A 15,550-nucleotide genomic window follows, 5' to 3' on the forward strand; every position below is an offset into this window, starting at 1 on the left:
GTCCTTGGGAACTCAGACACTGCAGCAGCACAATCTGTCCCTTCACCTGGTGCCCTGCCATCCATTCCAACACTAAACCATGACGCCAGAACTGCTGATAATGCGCTTTCCCACTCAGCCCGCTTACCTTCTCAAAACTCTAAATCCCTCACCTCGAGTGACCTCCTTGCTGAAGGACCAAAACCTCTTTCCAGGACAAATTCGGCCACGCTAACTTCCTCTGAAAACCCTCTCACAATGTCAGAGTTGCAGCCTCAGTCAAATATATCCAGAACATCATTCAACCTGTCTGCTCTTACGAGATCAACAGCATCACAGCCTGTTGTTCACAGAGCTCCCGATGTACCGCCACTGACTCCCAGCCAGCAGAAGGAAGCCGCATCAGAGCAGACGCTGGCGATCGGGACCTCACTTCCTGTTCGACCACTCGAGCCCCCTAAACTGCCAGAGATCGACACAGATGCATCTCCCCCCAAGCATGAGCCCGAGCTCCCTGTAAAGCCCTCTAGCAGACTCCTGGATGTGAGCCAGCTGAGCCCCAGCAGAGCCTCCGTGTGGCAGAACGACCCAGCACATGGGCTCCACGTGCTCCTCAACCGACCACCTGAGCTTCTGGCCCATAGCAGCGTGCCGTCCATGAGCCCCCACCCTACAGCAGCTTCGTCTGCACCCACTGACGCCCTTCCAGAGGACTTCTTCCCCACCATCACCATGGGCGTGGACTGGGGGTCTGGAGACTACATGGAGACCATGTCATTCTTGGGCTCAGAAGAAGACGACTACTCTCTGGTTACCAACCTGCCCTCTGACATGTACGATCTTCAGGACTCCACAGAAAGCTATGACACGTCGTTCCCTTCGAGGGTGGGCGTGTTCCCTTCCTCCTTGCACCCTCATCACATCTCACCTTCACCCAGCCTCATGACAGCCTACAGCTCTGTTGCTCCTCCTACATCCATCCACCCGTCCTCTTCTTCCTCCTCGGTTCACCACACTCTTGAGCCTACTACCCCCACAGCGCACAGTGACATAGCCGAGGCCTCAGATATAGACTGGTCAGATACCTTCACCATTGAACCAACCGATCTCCTCTTACCTGACATGAACAGCTTGGAGTATTACACCACCCAGTTGACCAAGGAGAACACCAGTTCGGACACTGGAGCTGAACACAGACGGAACGTTACGACCGCAAGGCATTTCTCTCCAGTCTCCGTCAGTTCTACACGTATTATGGCAACCAGCACCTTCACTGTGGACTCAAGTCGCATGCTAACAGCTGTGTTTGGAACAGAGGAGCCCCAGCCCGCCGATAACACCACGTGGACCGAAGAGGAGTCCTCCAGTGATCTATCGGGCTTTGAGCCTGTCAACGAAACAACCACAGTGCACACCACAGAGGAGCTGGTCAATGTCTCTGAGCCTTTTGTGGATCCTTCCATAGCACCAACCCACTTCTTGGACCTCTCCTCCTCCATCTCAGGTGGTAAAGTATCCACCACAGAATGGTCCAGCCCTACACCCACCCTGGCTGTTGGACTGGACAGCATTGCCTTAACAGTGTCTATCCTGCCCAGTGCCACGGCCTTGCAGCAAGATGATGTAATGTCCTCCTACTCTCTCACAGATGTCCATTGGTTTGTTACGGAGTCTGCCCTGCACAGCACTATTCACATCACTCCTGTCTTAACAGCGACTACAGCCTTCTCTCCTGTTCCCACTGAACCTGCTGCCAATGCCACTGCTGTTAGAACAGAAATAACCCCCGGTGTCACTACTGTTACAACTGAACTAACTCCCAATATCACTTCAACTGTTTCAACTGAACCCAATATCACTGTGCTTCCCCCGATCATGGTGGGCGACCAGGCAGGAACAGACAGCCCCGCCACAACGACCTTGAGCCCGGCTAGCACTGTAGCTAATATGACCTCTGTACCCAGTACTGCCAGCACTACTTCTCGTCAAATCACAACTAGCGCTACTGCTGCCGCCGAAGCCTCCACCAGTCTCAAAACCACCACCAGCAGCAGCAAGAGTCCAACTGCAGCACCGACATCAAGACAGTACATCTGCAACATTGACACGCCTACTTATTTAGTCAAAATTGGTAGGTTCCTTGCTATAATTATGTTTGTGAGATGTATAAACGTGATCACTTGAAGCTGTACTTTTAATTTCAAACATACAATCAGGAACATTTTATTATGAGACAACATAACCATTAGTGTATGCTCTGCTCTGAAGGTTTTCCCTCTGGGGCCACTGTTGGATATGCCAAATCCCAAGTCAGAGATATCCTGAAGGCTGAATTCAACAAATCAGTTGAGCTCCAGGTAAATTGATTTGACCCCATCGGCAGAGGAGTTTCTGTCTCAGCAGAAGATACAGTAGCTTGCAAGGCCTCTGGTGAGCTTTTGTGGTTTGCTGTCCTTACCTGGGCAGATTAAGACATGCCTAACAGGTAAGAGAGAAATGCAGTGCCAACATACTGTTACTGTATATGTGCTGAATAGGCACAGTGAGGCATAGAGACATACTGTTAGAATATACAGTAATGAACCCAGACATATGTTCAATGCTGTTTGTATTTGATTAGAAAGCAGAAACAGCTGAAGAGATGCACTACATTGTCTGAGTTTTAAACAAGCTGGAGCTGAAGTGACTGTGCTGTAATAATGGCCCTCAGACTTGGCATGTAAATAGATAGATAGATAGATAGATAGATAGATAGATAGATAGATAGATAGATAGATAGATAGATAGATAGATAGATAGATAGAGAGAGAGAGAGAGAGAGAGAGAGAGAGAGAGAGAGTGTGTGTGTGTGTGTGTGTGTGTGTGTGTGTGTGTGTGTGAGAGAGAGAGAGGTCACTTCTTGAGTTTCTTTATCTTTGCTTGTGTAATAAACCTACCACAGGAATAGTTACATTAAGACTCACTGACCCAAAGAAACACAGTGACCTTTCAGCACTCGTATCTGTGCTTTGTGTTATTATAGCACATCATCTGTCTTTGTTTTGTCTGTAAAGGTTGTGGACCCGCCTCCTAAGTTTGTATTTCGGGTGGTATCTGGTCCCGTTGTGTACACGGCCATATCTGTCATCAACGCCCTGCGAAGGTCTGGACGGCGCTTTCTGTCTGTGTCTCCCAGCTGGACCATACCGGACCATAAGTACCAAGTCCACTCAGGTACAATTCCTGCAAACAAAGCTGTCTTTCAATCTTTGTCTAAATCCTGTTTTTGACACGATAGCCCTTTACTTTGGTAAATGTAAGCAAAAGAGGATATGATAGGCTAATAATACTAATATAATATGCAAAATAGTTTGGCCAATGTCCTTTCATAATTGACATTGTAAATAGTGTGTAATTTGTCAACATACACAAACATGTAGTAGCAACATTTGCATGTTGAAGTCGTACTTATGCAGGATAGATGCAACGTGGTGTAACTGCTACAGTGACTTACTAAAAGCAGGATCACAGATGTGATTACAGTCAGTATATATAAATGTATTCTTTGGAAGCAGCTCTGAAACTCTCTTTGTCTTCCCTCTGTGCAGTGCTTCAGTTTGTGCCCAGCCACATCGACATGCGGGTTTGCAACTTCAGCGAGCGCATAGAGAGAGGATTGACCCTGGCCTTTGCAGAAGTGCGTCGGCGCTCGCAGCAGTCCACTAACTTCACAGTGCATGTGAGTGCAGGAGGGAGGGAGGGAGGGAGGGAGGGACACATGAGACGCCTGCACTGCACTCCACACACCACAACTAGCAGACAGCTGGTTCACAGAACAAACGCTTCAAATGGAAAGTTTTCATGAGGTCTTACTTTATTCTTGAGCATAGCCCTTTTCTGCCTGAGGTGTTTATCTCCTGCTGAAGACCGGCAGTTATCTCCCGAGGTGTTTATCTCAGGTATTTGTTCCTGCTGAAGACCGGCAGTTATCTGAACCATTAGATTCCTTTAAAAGCAACATAACATTGGGGAACCCACTCTGGCAATGGGAAGACTACTTTCTTTTTGTGAGAAACAGAAATTAGCACAAAACTGGGTCAGTATGCTGTTTGTCCAAGCAAGCTTATGACGTATGACGGCTCGTTCGCTGACTAAGATGAACGCAGACTGCCTCCAGTCGTTGCACCAGCGGAGGACTGTGATTGCTGCAGACTAGGCGAGCTTTGATTGGATTGGGGGAAAGCTCAGCGAGCAGGAGACAGAAATTAATTACTATGTGAGTGGGGCTGCACTAATACAAACTCAGTGGTGGCCTGGGGTGTCTGGTGGGGTCTGGTGGGGTCTGGGGAAACCAGTCTATTAAAATCACCGGTCACTTCAAGACCCACATTACCATTTTGGTTTTATTGATTTAGATTCAGGCTCTAGTTGTTTAGTATTAAAGAAATGTACTCTTGGTTAAGAAAGAGCTTATTTGCCTATGTGGTTACTGGATTTCACTTTTATAAACCAGACTTTTGTGTTGGCCTAGAGTTTCAGATAATCCTATAAACTGATGCCTCATGCCTGTAGTATACACATCTCTTTTAGTTCAAATTAATGAACGGATTAGATCAAGAACTTATTACTGCATGGAAAATTATGTTTTATGAACAACTAGCAAACTGTTCCCTAAGCCAAACTGTCCATTGTTGTGTCCTTGAGAATTGTTGAAGCCAGATTTTAAGATTGTGAACTACAACGTCGTTTTTAAGACACAACCACACTTTTCCTGAAACAATTGTATGGGAAATATATTTAGCAAATTTATTGTAGATTTGTATGTTGTGTAATTGTGTGTACACTAGGGCATTTACGACTAGTGAATTTTACTAGTCGACTAGTCGTCCCTAAAGATAGTCGACTAGTCGGAGTTTTTTTCTCCCCCCAATAAAAACGCTCAACTCACGTCAAAAGGTCTCAAATACAACCAGGCAGCAGTGCTATTGAGATGCAGGCATAACTAGCTAATGTAGTAGACCTTTTCTGACCAAGCTTGATTCCCAAAGCATTTGGCAATAAATTAGTATAAAACGGCATGGCTGATGGCTGTTTTCTCTAACGTTATACTTTTATAATCCAGATAGGCCGAGGCTTCACACGCTAACGTTTCGTTGTTTTTCCACTTTTACTTTGAAGTCGAAAAAGGGAAATGGTACGTGTGAAATGATAGAATTGACAGACCAGTGTCAATTAAATTTACTATAACCATTTCTCTTTTCGGCCTTCAAATTAAAAGTGTGAAACCCAGCAAAAACAACGGCGCATTATTCACAAACAAATGGGTAACGTTACTTAAGTAATGACAGCTAGTCATTTAATAAAGCATGGTTAAAACGAACTCCACTTACACTTGAAGGTCTGCCATGCTGCTATCCTGCTGGCTGTGTAGTCCTGCTTTGGGTCGCGAGGAGAGGTTTTCCGAAATTAAAGTTAGTTAGCAACCTAGCCTGGGCCGCTGTCCACATACAGTCCGGTAGGATGCTTCCTAGTATCCATCAAAAGTCCAGTAAAATAAAAACAAAAAGAAAGTCATGTGACTTGTGAGGTTTGTTATTGTTGCACTCGTTCTTCTTCGTAGATTGGAAGGGTCGCAAATGGTCGCAAGGTACCCACAGCGCGACAGCGCCCCCCAGTGGCATATCTGCTGTACTGCATTATTAACACTGCACTGTGGAAAGAGGGAAAACCAAGAATGACGACTAGGTGAATGCCCTAGTGTACACCCAACTCCATTTCTCTCTTAATCTGTCTTAACTGTGTTTCAGATTGTAAACATTACGATGGCTGTTCCTAAGCAACAGCTAGCTAGAGAGCCAGTGGACATCACCTTCGCCGTCCGTGGCACCAGGGGCTATCTGATGGGCTCAGAGATCAGCAACTTTCTGATGAAGCTCACCATGGTGGAGTTCAGCTATTACATGGGCTTCCCTGTGCTGCAGATTGCTGAGCGTGAGTCCCATAGGGTTGTCTCACTATATTTTAGCCATTGCCATAATATATATCCACTGCCGTCTCCTTTTTATGCCTCCATTCCAGTTACGGTTATTTATTGTTCATCCTCTTCGGTTATTCAATCCCTTGAATTCTTGCAGTCTGCCTTTGACGCTGTTCAGTCCCGTCTGACTCAGCTTAAGCTGGTATTAAATGCAGATCAATCAAAGACCATGCTATTTTCAATTGGCAAGCAGCTTCCATCTCACCTTCCTAGGCTGTCATCTGTTCAAGGGGTTGAAATTGAAATGGTCACATCTTACAAATACTTAGGCATTTTAATTGATGAGAACTTGTCTTTTAAATCTCATGTTGTTAAACTTGTTTCTAAGGTGAAACTTAAATTAGGTTTCTTTTTTAGAAATAAATCGTGTTTCTCATCTCAAGTCAGGAAACACTTGATCACAACAACTTTTCTACCCTTGTTGGATTATGGAGATCTGCTTTTCATGAATGCTCCTGACCTGACCAGTACTGGACACGGTGTACCACTGTGCTTTGCGTTTTATGACTAACTGCAGCTATCGTGTACATCATTGCACTTTGTATGCTGTTGCAAATTGTCCATCTCTATCTGTCCGTAGACTCTCTCACTGGCTGACTTTGATCTATAAATCTATTCTTGGGCTTCTTCCTACATATCTGTGTTTACACATGTGTAGAAACCTCAGCCATTATGGCCTGCGCTGTCAGGATATCATTCAGATGCAGGTCCCGAGAGTCAGAACTGAACTGGGTAAAAAGGCTTTTAAATTGTCTGCCCCCTCTACCTGGAATGATGTGCAGAAGGACTTGAAACTATCTAATCTCATAACTCAGGTAATTCAGGTCAATCTTAAAATACAGAGAAATGAGTTCTCTTGGCTCTTGTGATTGCCCTGTGGTGTAACCTCACTATTGTTTCCTGAGTGAGACTGACTGTATTTTATCTGTTTATTTTGTGTTTGTGTGTATTGTTTTGGCCAGGTCGCTCTTGGAAAAGAGGTTTTAATCTCACAGTTTTTTTTACCTGGTTAAATAAAGGATATTGATTGATTGATATCACAACTGCTCACAGTTGAGCAATTGTGCATTGAGCAAATGTGCGCCATCATCGACCCTTCAATCACAGTTTCTCGAGTGACATCACTGATGACATCACAACTGCTCGAGTGACATCACAGTTGAGCAACTGTGCACCATGATCAACTGTGTGCGCCTGTGCAACTGTGTGCCATCGGGTCTCCAATTATAGTATTCAGAGTTGCTCGAGTGATACCACTCATGACATCACAACTGCCCGAGTGACATCACAGTTGAGATGCGCGTGCCAAACATTTGCCCATACCAGGAAGTGATGACACTTCTGTCACTTTCGTGACTGACAGGGCCCGCCCACCCACTTAGCCCATTTTAACTAAGCAGATCCCTTCAAAGTATTCAGTATGTGGACACGAAGAGACATGGATGTAGACTCCAACTTGACTTGTTGGCGGAGGCATACAACCGAGAAGCGGTTATTTCTAGTTTGTCTGTTTGTGTTTTCTGATCTTGTCAATAGCCACCCTCCTCCATTCAGGTCTTATGGAGAATTTTGTTTAACGTCTTTGACTAATGATACACCGTCCTCTCCTCTTTTCCCATAGCATTCCATTATCCAGAGTTGAACACCACCCAGTTGCTTCGCTCCTCCTGGGTTAGAACAGGTATGATGTTTTCTACTCTCGGAATGGTGAAATGCTGCTAATGCTAATGCCAATGCTGTTTACTAACGACTTATATGTGCTCTCTGTGTGTGTAGTGGTCCTGGGTGTGCTGGACCAGAGAGTGGGTGAGCGGACCTTCCAGGCCAAGATGGAGCGTCGGCTGGCCCTGTTGCTCGGGGAAGCAATGGGGTCAGTCAGGCGCGTTAAAAGAGCCACCAACGTAGGCAACAACAGTGTCCAGGTACTGTGCCTGTACATTCAGATTCATTCAATTCTGTGCTCAATGTTTGTATTCACTGATGCATAGGCTTTGGAGGATAATGCTATACACTACAAAACTATGAAGCTTTTAGTCTCATAATTATCTCACCCCATTGGCAGAACTTTACACTTGTTTTAAAGGAAAATAATTGTTGAGATGGACATGGGAATGTGGATGTTTGTCCAATATATGCCTGCAACAAGGATCTGATGAATAGTATACAATAGATTCACCTGTAAGTAGAATTATTCACCTTCAGGTTTGTGTATTTATATATGCCTGTATCACAAGCAAGTAAACAAGACTCTCCTCGGCCCCAACTATGACCACTACCCAACCGCCCTGTTAAAGCTAGGGCTCACTGACCTGGCTTCCCGACGTGAGCAAATCTGTCTGTCATTTGCCCAAAACCTCCAAACCTCCCAATGCGCCAACTGGCTACCCCCAACACATCTGCAGATCTCTGGCCGTATAACCCGGAACTGTCATAAACTGAACAATCCCCTCACAAAAACACGCCGCCATCAGAACTCTCCCATACCATATCTGACTAGACTCCTGAACCAACATATTATCCCATAACATGTCCTGTTGATTTAGTTTGCTTTTGTCTATGCCTGAAGTCCTATTTTAGTTATGTGCTGTTTTGAATTTTAACTTGTGTCAATGTCTGCTTTTTAACCTGTAAATTGGTAATTAATTCAGCCTACGGACTGCTATATGCCAATAAAGTACTACTACTACTACTACTACTACAGAGAATGAGCCTAGCTAAATCTAAGTGATCAACAATCAACCATAGAACAGAATGATATACATGTAGGAGCAAGAAACACAAAAACTGAATGTAGCCGCAAGCGGCAATAGCAGAGGTTCAAGCCTTGCCCAAATGGATTTGACCTTGGCCAAAAGTGTCAGTGGTTGTGACTGTGAGAACACGGACCCAATTTATCCCTTCAAATATCTGGTGAGTTTCTGGAGTTATGGCTGTTATTGTGTGAGGCCACTTACAGTTTGGGCCTCTGCCACCACGCCCCTTTTGCTCAAATTGCATAATAGCCTGTCAAAAAGCAAACGGCTGGGAAGATGAATGATAAATGTGCTCAGACGGACGGACAGACAGACACTTTGTGACTTTAAAGTAAGAAGATAATAATGATACTGATAATAATAATAATAATAAAAATATTTCTAGAGCATCTAGTAACCACCATAGTAAACACCCTACCTATTCTACATAGCCTAACCTTTCTGGCACCACCAGCCTTAGAGCCTCAATGCATACAGTAGTACAGTAGTAGGGGGAAACTCCCTTACAATCCCCAACCAATTAATTGCACAACATAACTTTCACAAGTCTTCAGTTGGAAGTGTGTTAACGGATGAGTACTCACTAACTCTGGAAAAGGCTGCCTGGCCTTCCTTGCACCATTTATCTGCTGATTCCCTGGTGCAAGCTCTCTGTGTCTGCCTATAGCCCGAGTACTGAAGGCTCATTATGTGAGCCTGGCTGTGTTTCAAAAGCCTTACTGCTTTACTAATCACACTCTGCCTTTTGTGCCTCCTCGCTCGCTCCGCACCTGCTCAGCTCTGAGGGCACAGGATAGATAGGGCTCGGTCTCCATGGCAACAGCATCCCATTCAGCCCAGGACGAGCCACTCAAAGACCACAAGCTCATAAGTCCCCGGTCCTTCCTCCTCCTCGTCCTCCTCTCTCTGGTCATGTTACTTGATGGCTCCCGTGAGCCACAGAGCTGCTAAGAGCAGATCAATTATTAATGGTTTCTCTATCTCTGTCTGTACGCTTCAGTTGGGGTGATTATAAACTCAAAGGTCTGTCGTCTCTGTTGTTGAGAGTGAAGTAGATATTAACGGCCTGGCAGAGAGGGAGGGAGACAGAAAGAGAGAGGGCAGGCGAAAGATTGAGAAAAAGGGGGGAGGAGAGAGATTTACAAGGAGAGAGGAGAGATGTGTATTTAACTAGCCTCATGAAGTCTGAGTGCATGTGCGGTGGTCTGCCGGCTGTCAGAGTGATAAATATCATCCATGGCTGAGTAGCAACTTCACTCAGTCTGACCTTTCTGCCTCCCGCATCGTTGCCTGCAGAAAACCCACAGAGCAATTTGGAAACAGAGGACTATATTAGTCAGGATTGAACCTTAATGTCGGTCTCTGTGCTATGATTAGATCTCTAATTTTAGGCCCTGGCATATTTTCTACCTTTCAAAATGCTACCCCCACCCCTCCCAAATTCATGAATATGATTACCCGTAGACGCTGATTATGTGCTTATGTTCCTTCCAGTCTAGATAGGAAGTGCTGTCGTGGAGGAAGCCTTAGTTTGGAGAGTGGAGGCTCACACTGATGGCGTCTGAACTAGAGACAAAGCCTCTCTCTCTCTCTCTCTCTCTCTCTCTCTCTCTCTCTCTCTCTCTCTCTCATACACACAATTCTCACTCAGATGCCTAACTGTGTTCAGACCGGGGGCGAAAATTGTGTTAGTCGCTCGACTTTGTTGACAAGTTATTTGCCAAATTTGAAATATTTAAACTCGAGCCAATGAGGTGTTTTTCACGTCATTCGCGCCACGAAATTTCACTTCATAAGCCTCATTCGCTCCACACAGGGTCTGCCCTTAAATTTGCGAATTCGCCCCCGGTCTGAACGCACAGTCTGTCATGACAGAATCAGTGCGGTGTTGTCACCTGTGAGAATATCTTATGAACCAGCCTGGACAGATGACAGACAGGAGGCGGTCGGAGGTGGGGTCGTGCAGTAACACCCACACTGGCATTTTCCAGGCATGACCTGCAGACTGTACTGTGCCTCAGGGCACCCAGAAGGGGACTGCCCGGGCAGTCCAGACATGACCTGCAGACTGTACTGTGCCTCAGGGCACGCAGAGGGGGACTGCCCGGGCAGTCCAGACATGACCTGCAGACTGTACTGTGCCTCAGGGTACCCAGAGGGGGACTGCCCGGGCAGTCCAGGCATGACCTGCAGACTGTACTGTGCCTCAGGGCACCCAGAGGGGGACTGCCCGGGCAGTCCAGGCATGACCTGCAGACTGTACTGTGCCTCAGGGTATCCAGAGGGGGCCTGTCCGGGCAGTCCAGGCATGACCTGCAGACTGTACTGTGCCTCAGGGCACCCAGAGGCGGCCTGCCCGGGCAGTCCAGACCTGCAGACTGTACTGTGCCTCAGGGCACTCAGAGGGGGCCTGCCCGGGCAGTCCAGACTCCAGACATGACCTGCAGACTGTACTGTGCCTCAGGGCACCAGAGGGGGCCTGCCCGGGCAGTCCAGACTCCAGACATGACCTGCAGACTGTACTGTGCCTCAGGGCACCAGAGGGGGCCTGCCCGGGCAGTTCAGGCATGACCTGTGTTTACTCTTTCTCAGCAGACTGTATGCCTCAGGGCACCCAGAGGGGGCCTGCACCCACACAGAGGTGTAGACTGATGTAGACTACATGGAGCAATATTTAAACACGAATGACTGATCTAATGGGAGCACCGGAAAGCAAATAGACATGTGTCACGGGTGTTCAGTTTGTCTGTGTGTGTGTGTGTGTGTGTGTGTGTGTGTGTGTGTGTGTGTGTGTGTGTGTGTGTGTGTGTGTGGACCTTTGCATACATAAAAGGGGTGGACAAGATAAACATCTCGAATGGAAACATCTCCTGAGAGGATTTGAAGTAATTACAAAGGCAGCTGTGCTGGAGAGTCATATGAAGTTAAATGCCAGTTAGCAGTTAGCAGTTAGCAGTTAGCAGTTAGCAGTTAGCATTGCGTGTCAGCTTTAATAAGAGCCCTGTTCGGAATCGGTCCCTATGACAGAAATAGTGGACTATTTAGTGTGTCGCCATTTTTTTTATAGTGTCCGAATTCTCAACTGTTAATTTAATTCACTATTTAGTCCACTATAAAATACCCACAATGCACAGCTATTTCTAGTGAACCGAGAATGTACCCTACAATTTCTCCCATATACCACAATGCAATGCTGTTGTGTTTGCCGAAGGAGAAGAAGAGTGAGGTAGTGTCCGAATCTCGTTTGATCGTTCCCCAAATAGTTGACTATATGATAAACACTACATGGAGAATAGTGAGTGAGTGAACAAGTGAACCATTCCGAACACGGCTAAGGTGTGACAATCACCACTCTTATAGGAGTTTTCAAAGCAACATGACATGAGGCAACATGGAACTAACAGTTCCAACAAAGAGCCCATATAGTTGGTGCCCAAATTTCCGGTACGTCAGTCACAAAGAAATAGTAATGTTGCACTGGGAAAAGATTCAAAAACCATGAAAACCAAATGGGCACAACCCTAAACTGAACTCAAAAATGACCACAAAATTGAATCAACATCTCTGTGACAGTCTCAATACAAACTAGAGTATATACGTTGTAAGCTTCACAAAGCTGGCAAGATTAGAAAACCGAACCTATCTGACACCGCATGCTGTACCTTCCAACTCTCCAGGTGGTGAGTACGAGCCGGCTGGTGGGTGTGGACTACCCCCTGGAGACGGTGTATTTTGTGGAGGGCCCCAGTGGCCAGAGGCTGCCTGCGGTCCAAACGGCCAACCTGCTCAACGGCCTGGACGTTCAAAGGGCTGCCATTGTCCTGGGATATCGTGTCCAGGGCGTCCTGGCACAGCGTGAGTACCTCTGACATAACTCATCGTTCATCGCCTGGACATTTGGGGGGCAGCCAAGTGGTGTGTAGTGAGTCAGGAGGCTGTCGCCTACATGGAGGACAAGCGTCCACCATGTTCAAGTGTCCTTGAGCTAGAGCCACAGTCCTTGCCAGCTCCTGGGCTGCTGCTCTGGATGCAGTGCTCAGTGCTCACTGACATGCTGTGTGTCCTGCTGTTGACAAGCTCCTAATCAGAAAAATTAATACATAATAATAATCTGTTCAACAATGGGATGCAAGCTAATTGCTCACTCTGTGTGTTTCTTTCTATATTTATAGTAGCATTTGAGTTAATTACCTCTCCTTACATGTGCTCTACCGAAAGCCTGTGTTCCTCATTCAATACCCTAACAAGGGATGAAGGCCTAATGAGTGGCCCTCGGGGGAGTGCTGTCCTGGCACTTTCCCAGGGGACAAAATGAGTCCTAATTAAGATTAAACAAGTCAGTGCTAATTAAGATTAACCAAGGTCTGTTTTGACGAGTATAGCAGTAAGACAAGAGCCCACAGCCAACAGTCCAAAGATATTGCCTGTATAGCATACAGTACCATCCTCAAGGTGTCTATGAATAGGCTATGAATAGAGTATATGAAAGGGTATGCTTGACAACTTGAACCACATACACATTATTAGTGAATGCATATGCATATACTGTACCTAAAAACCTATATTATTATTTCACATATGTGCATGTCTGTCTGTCTGTCTGCCTGTCTGTCCGTCTGTCTGTCTGTCTGTCTCTCTCTCTAGCTGTGGAGAAGGTGGCTTCCTCACCCTCCGACAGCGATAACAACAATTTGTGGATCGTCATCGGGGTGGTGATTCCTCTCCTGGTGGTGGTGGTCATCATCTCCATCCTCTACTGGAAGCTGTGTCGGACAGACAAGCTGGAGTTCCAGCCAGACGCCATGACCTCCATTCAGCAGAGGCAGAAGGTAGGGAAGACACAGAGAGGACAGACAAAGCAGGGCTGGCCAGTGTTTCACCAAGCCTCCATTGTATCAGTGTTCCAAAGCCATGTCCACTTCACTCCGCCCTTATGTCCACTAAGCTGCTTGTTGTTCAGATCTCGTATTTGTACCAAGGCAATTTATTTTTTATTAACAAAAAATGTTAATTTTTTTTGTTAAGAATGTGGCATGTCTACCTTGCTGCACTGACCAGCACCAATACCAGAGAGCTTTGCTCTCTCTGTGGTACCGCAGTATTTGACTCTCTGTCTCGTTAACACACACCGGCAGTGTTCTAGTTTCTCGGCTGCTCCCACTGTAGCACTTCACAGCCAGATCACATAACTGTTTCATCAGTAAATGTAGCTAACACAGAAATATCACTGGGATCCACTCACAACTGTATCGATTGCTTGCTTTATGGGCTGAACAACAACGGGGCTATTTGTGGGTGTCGTGTGTGTATCATCATCCCAGCTTTCCATATCTTCTCCTGTCTTTGATCTATATGTCTGTCTGGCTTACATTGCCCTCCATCTTCTTTTTGGGTTGAGCAGAGCTGTGCACTAACCCCCTCCCTCCACACGGGGCTGATGCAATGAATCTAAGCTGTAATGTGCACAGGCATCTCTACTGTTAGCCTGCCCCCTCTACTTAACACAATCATCCGTCACTTAACACCGCTCCTCTCTCCGTCTCAACACAGTCTACCACCTCATTCAGTGAGTCAAGGACCCCTCTTCCCCAGACACTCACTCCAACTAAGAAGGTTCTAGAGTTTAGTGAGGAGGAGGAGGAGGAGTATGAGGAGGAGGAAGAGGAGGAGGAGGAGTATGAGGAAGAAGAAGAGGAAGAAGAAGAGGTTAAAGGGGGGAAGGTACAGAGCAGTGGTTGGTGGTTTGTAGACTTAGGTTCTGTGTGTGTGTGTGTGTGTGTGTGTGTGTGTGTGTGTGTGTGTGTGTGTGTGTGTGTGTGTGTGTGTGTGTGTGTGTGTGTGTGCGTGTGTGTGTAGTCTGAAGAGTAGTTGTTCAATAGAGATGATTCAAATACAACCATGTAAAGTAGTACAACGCAGTAGAAGCACTTTGATGAGTGGAATTCACGTTAGTAGTCCGCTTTTGAGGAGAACTGTCGTATAAAGAGACATTAGCATTGTGCAAATTTAATTCATCGGTTTGCAATGTTCCTCCTATCCACAACTGCTTCCACTCAGAGACCAATAGTTGCCACGGGCAAACAACAGAGTATGGGCACTGTGGAGGAAGAGGAGGAGGAGGAGGAGGAAGAAGAGGAAGAGGAGGAGGAGGAGGAGGAGGAAGAGGAGGAGAGAAGGAAAAGGCCGAAAAGAGAGGAGGCACAGAAAGAAGAAGAGAAAAAGAAAGGGCGGAAAGCCAAGGTGGAGGTATAATGTACAGTAGAGGTATAATGTACAGTAGCCACATAGAGACCAGTGTTTGTTAGCATTAGGTGGAGGTATAATGTACAGTAGCCATAGAGACCAGTGTGTGTTAGCATTAGTGAACATGTAGGATACTGCTTTGGCAGATTATGATGAGCAGACAGAAAATCCACCACATCCTATTATAATAGACATAGGGTGGATTTACTGTGCGCTTAAATGGCCGTCATCCATCATTCATGTAGGCACAATTGGCCATGTCTGTGGGTGGGAAGCCGTACTAACTTAAGGGGACGCATCCTGCTCGCTGCACTGGCATCTCCTCTGGTCGGTCCGGGTGCCTGTTTGGGGGGAGGGGAACTGGGGGGGAATAGCGTGATGCTCCCACGCTTAACGTCCTGCCGGCGAAACTCCTCGCTGTCAGGTGAAAAGAAGCGGCTGGCGAGTGGCGACTTCACACGTATCGAAGGAAGCATGTACAGCTCTCCCCAGGGGGTGGAGCAACGGCCAAGACAGCTTGGCAGGGGGAATCGGCGAAGTACGATTGGGGAGAAAACAG

The 15,550-nt window shown here is 46.5% G+C and overlaps 1 protein-coding gene across 1 annotated transcript in view; it reads left to right on the forward strand.

Annotated features, from left to right (window-relative positions):
- Positions 1-237: 237 nt before the first annotated feature.
- LOC310793014 (UPF0606 protein KIAA1549) overlaps positions 238-15,550 on the forward strand; it is a gene marked incomplete at both ends in the record, with an annotated part of 30,072 nt that continues 14,759 nt past the window's right edge. Inside the window, 11 exons of the mRNA XM_083654765.1 lie at positions 238-2,110; positions 2,248-2,336; positions 3,033-3,192; positions 3,567-3,697; positions 5,766-5,949; positions 7,617-7,676; positions 7,772-7,917; positions 12,426-12,603; positions 13,393-13,577; positions 14,299-14,454; positions 14,851-14,994. Of these exons, the coding sequence (XP_083510891.1) occupies positions 238-2,110; positions 2,248-2,336; positions 3,033-3,192; positions 3,567-3,697; positions 5,766-5,949; positions 7,617-7,676; positions 7,772-7,917; positions 12,426-12,603; positions 13,393-13,577; positions 14,299-14,454; positions 14,851-14,994 (3,306 nt within the window). The remainder of the gene's footprint in view (positions 2,111-2,247; positions 2,337-3,032; positions 3,193-3,566; positions 3,698-5,765; positions 5,950-7,616; positions 7,677-7,771; positions 7,918-12,425; positions 12,604-13,392; positions 13,578-14,298; positions 14,455-14,850; positions 14,995-15,550) is intronic.

Source organism: Poromitra crassiceps (genome assembly GCF_964638095.1).
Source record: "Poromitra crassiceps genome assembly, chromosome: 18".
Classification (NCBI taxonomy): domain Eukaryota; kingdom Metazoa; phylum Chordata; class Actinopteri; order Beryciformes; family Melamphaidae; genus Poromitra; species Poromitra crassiceps.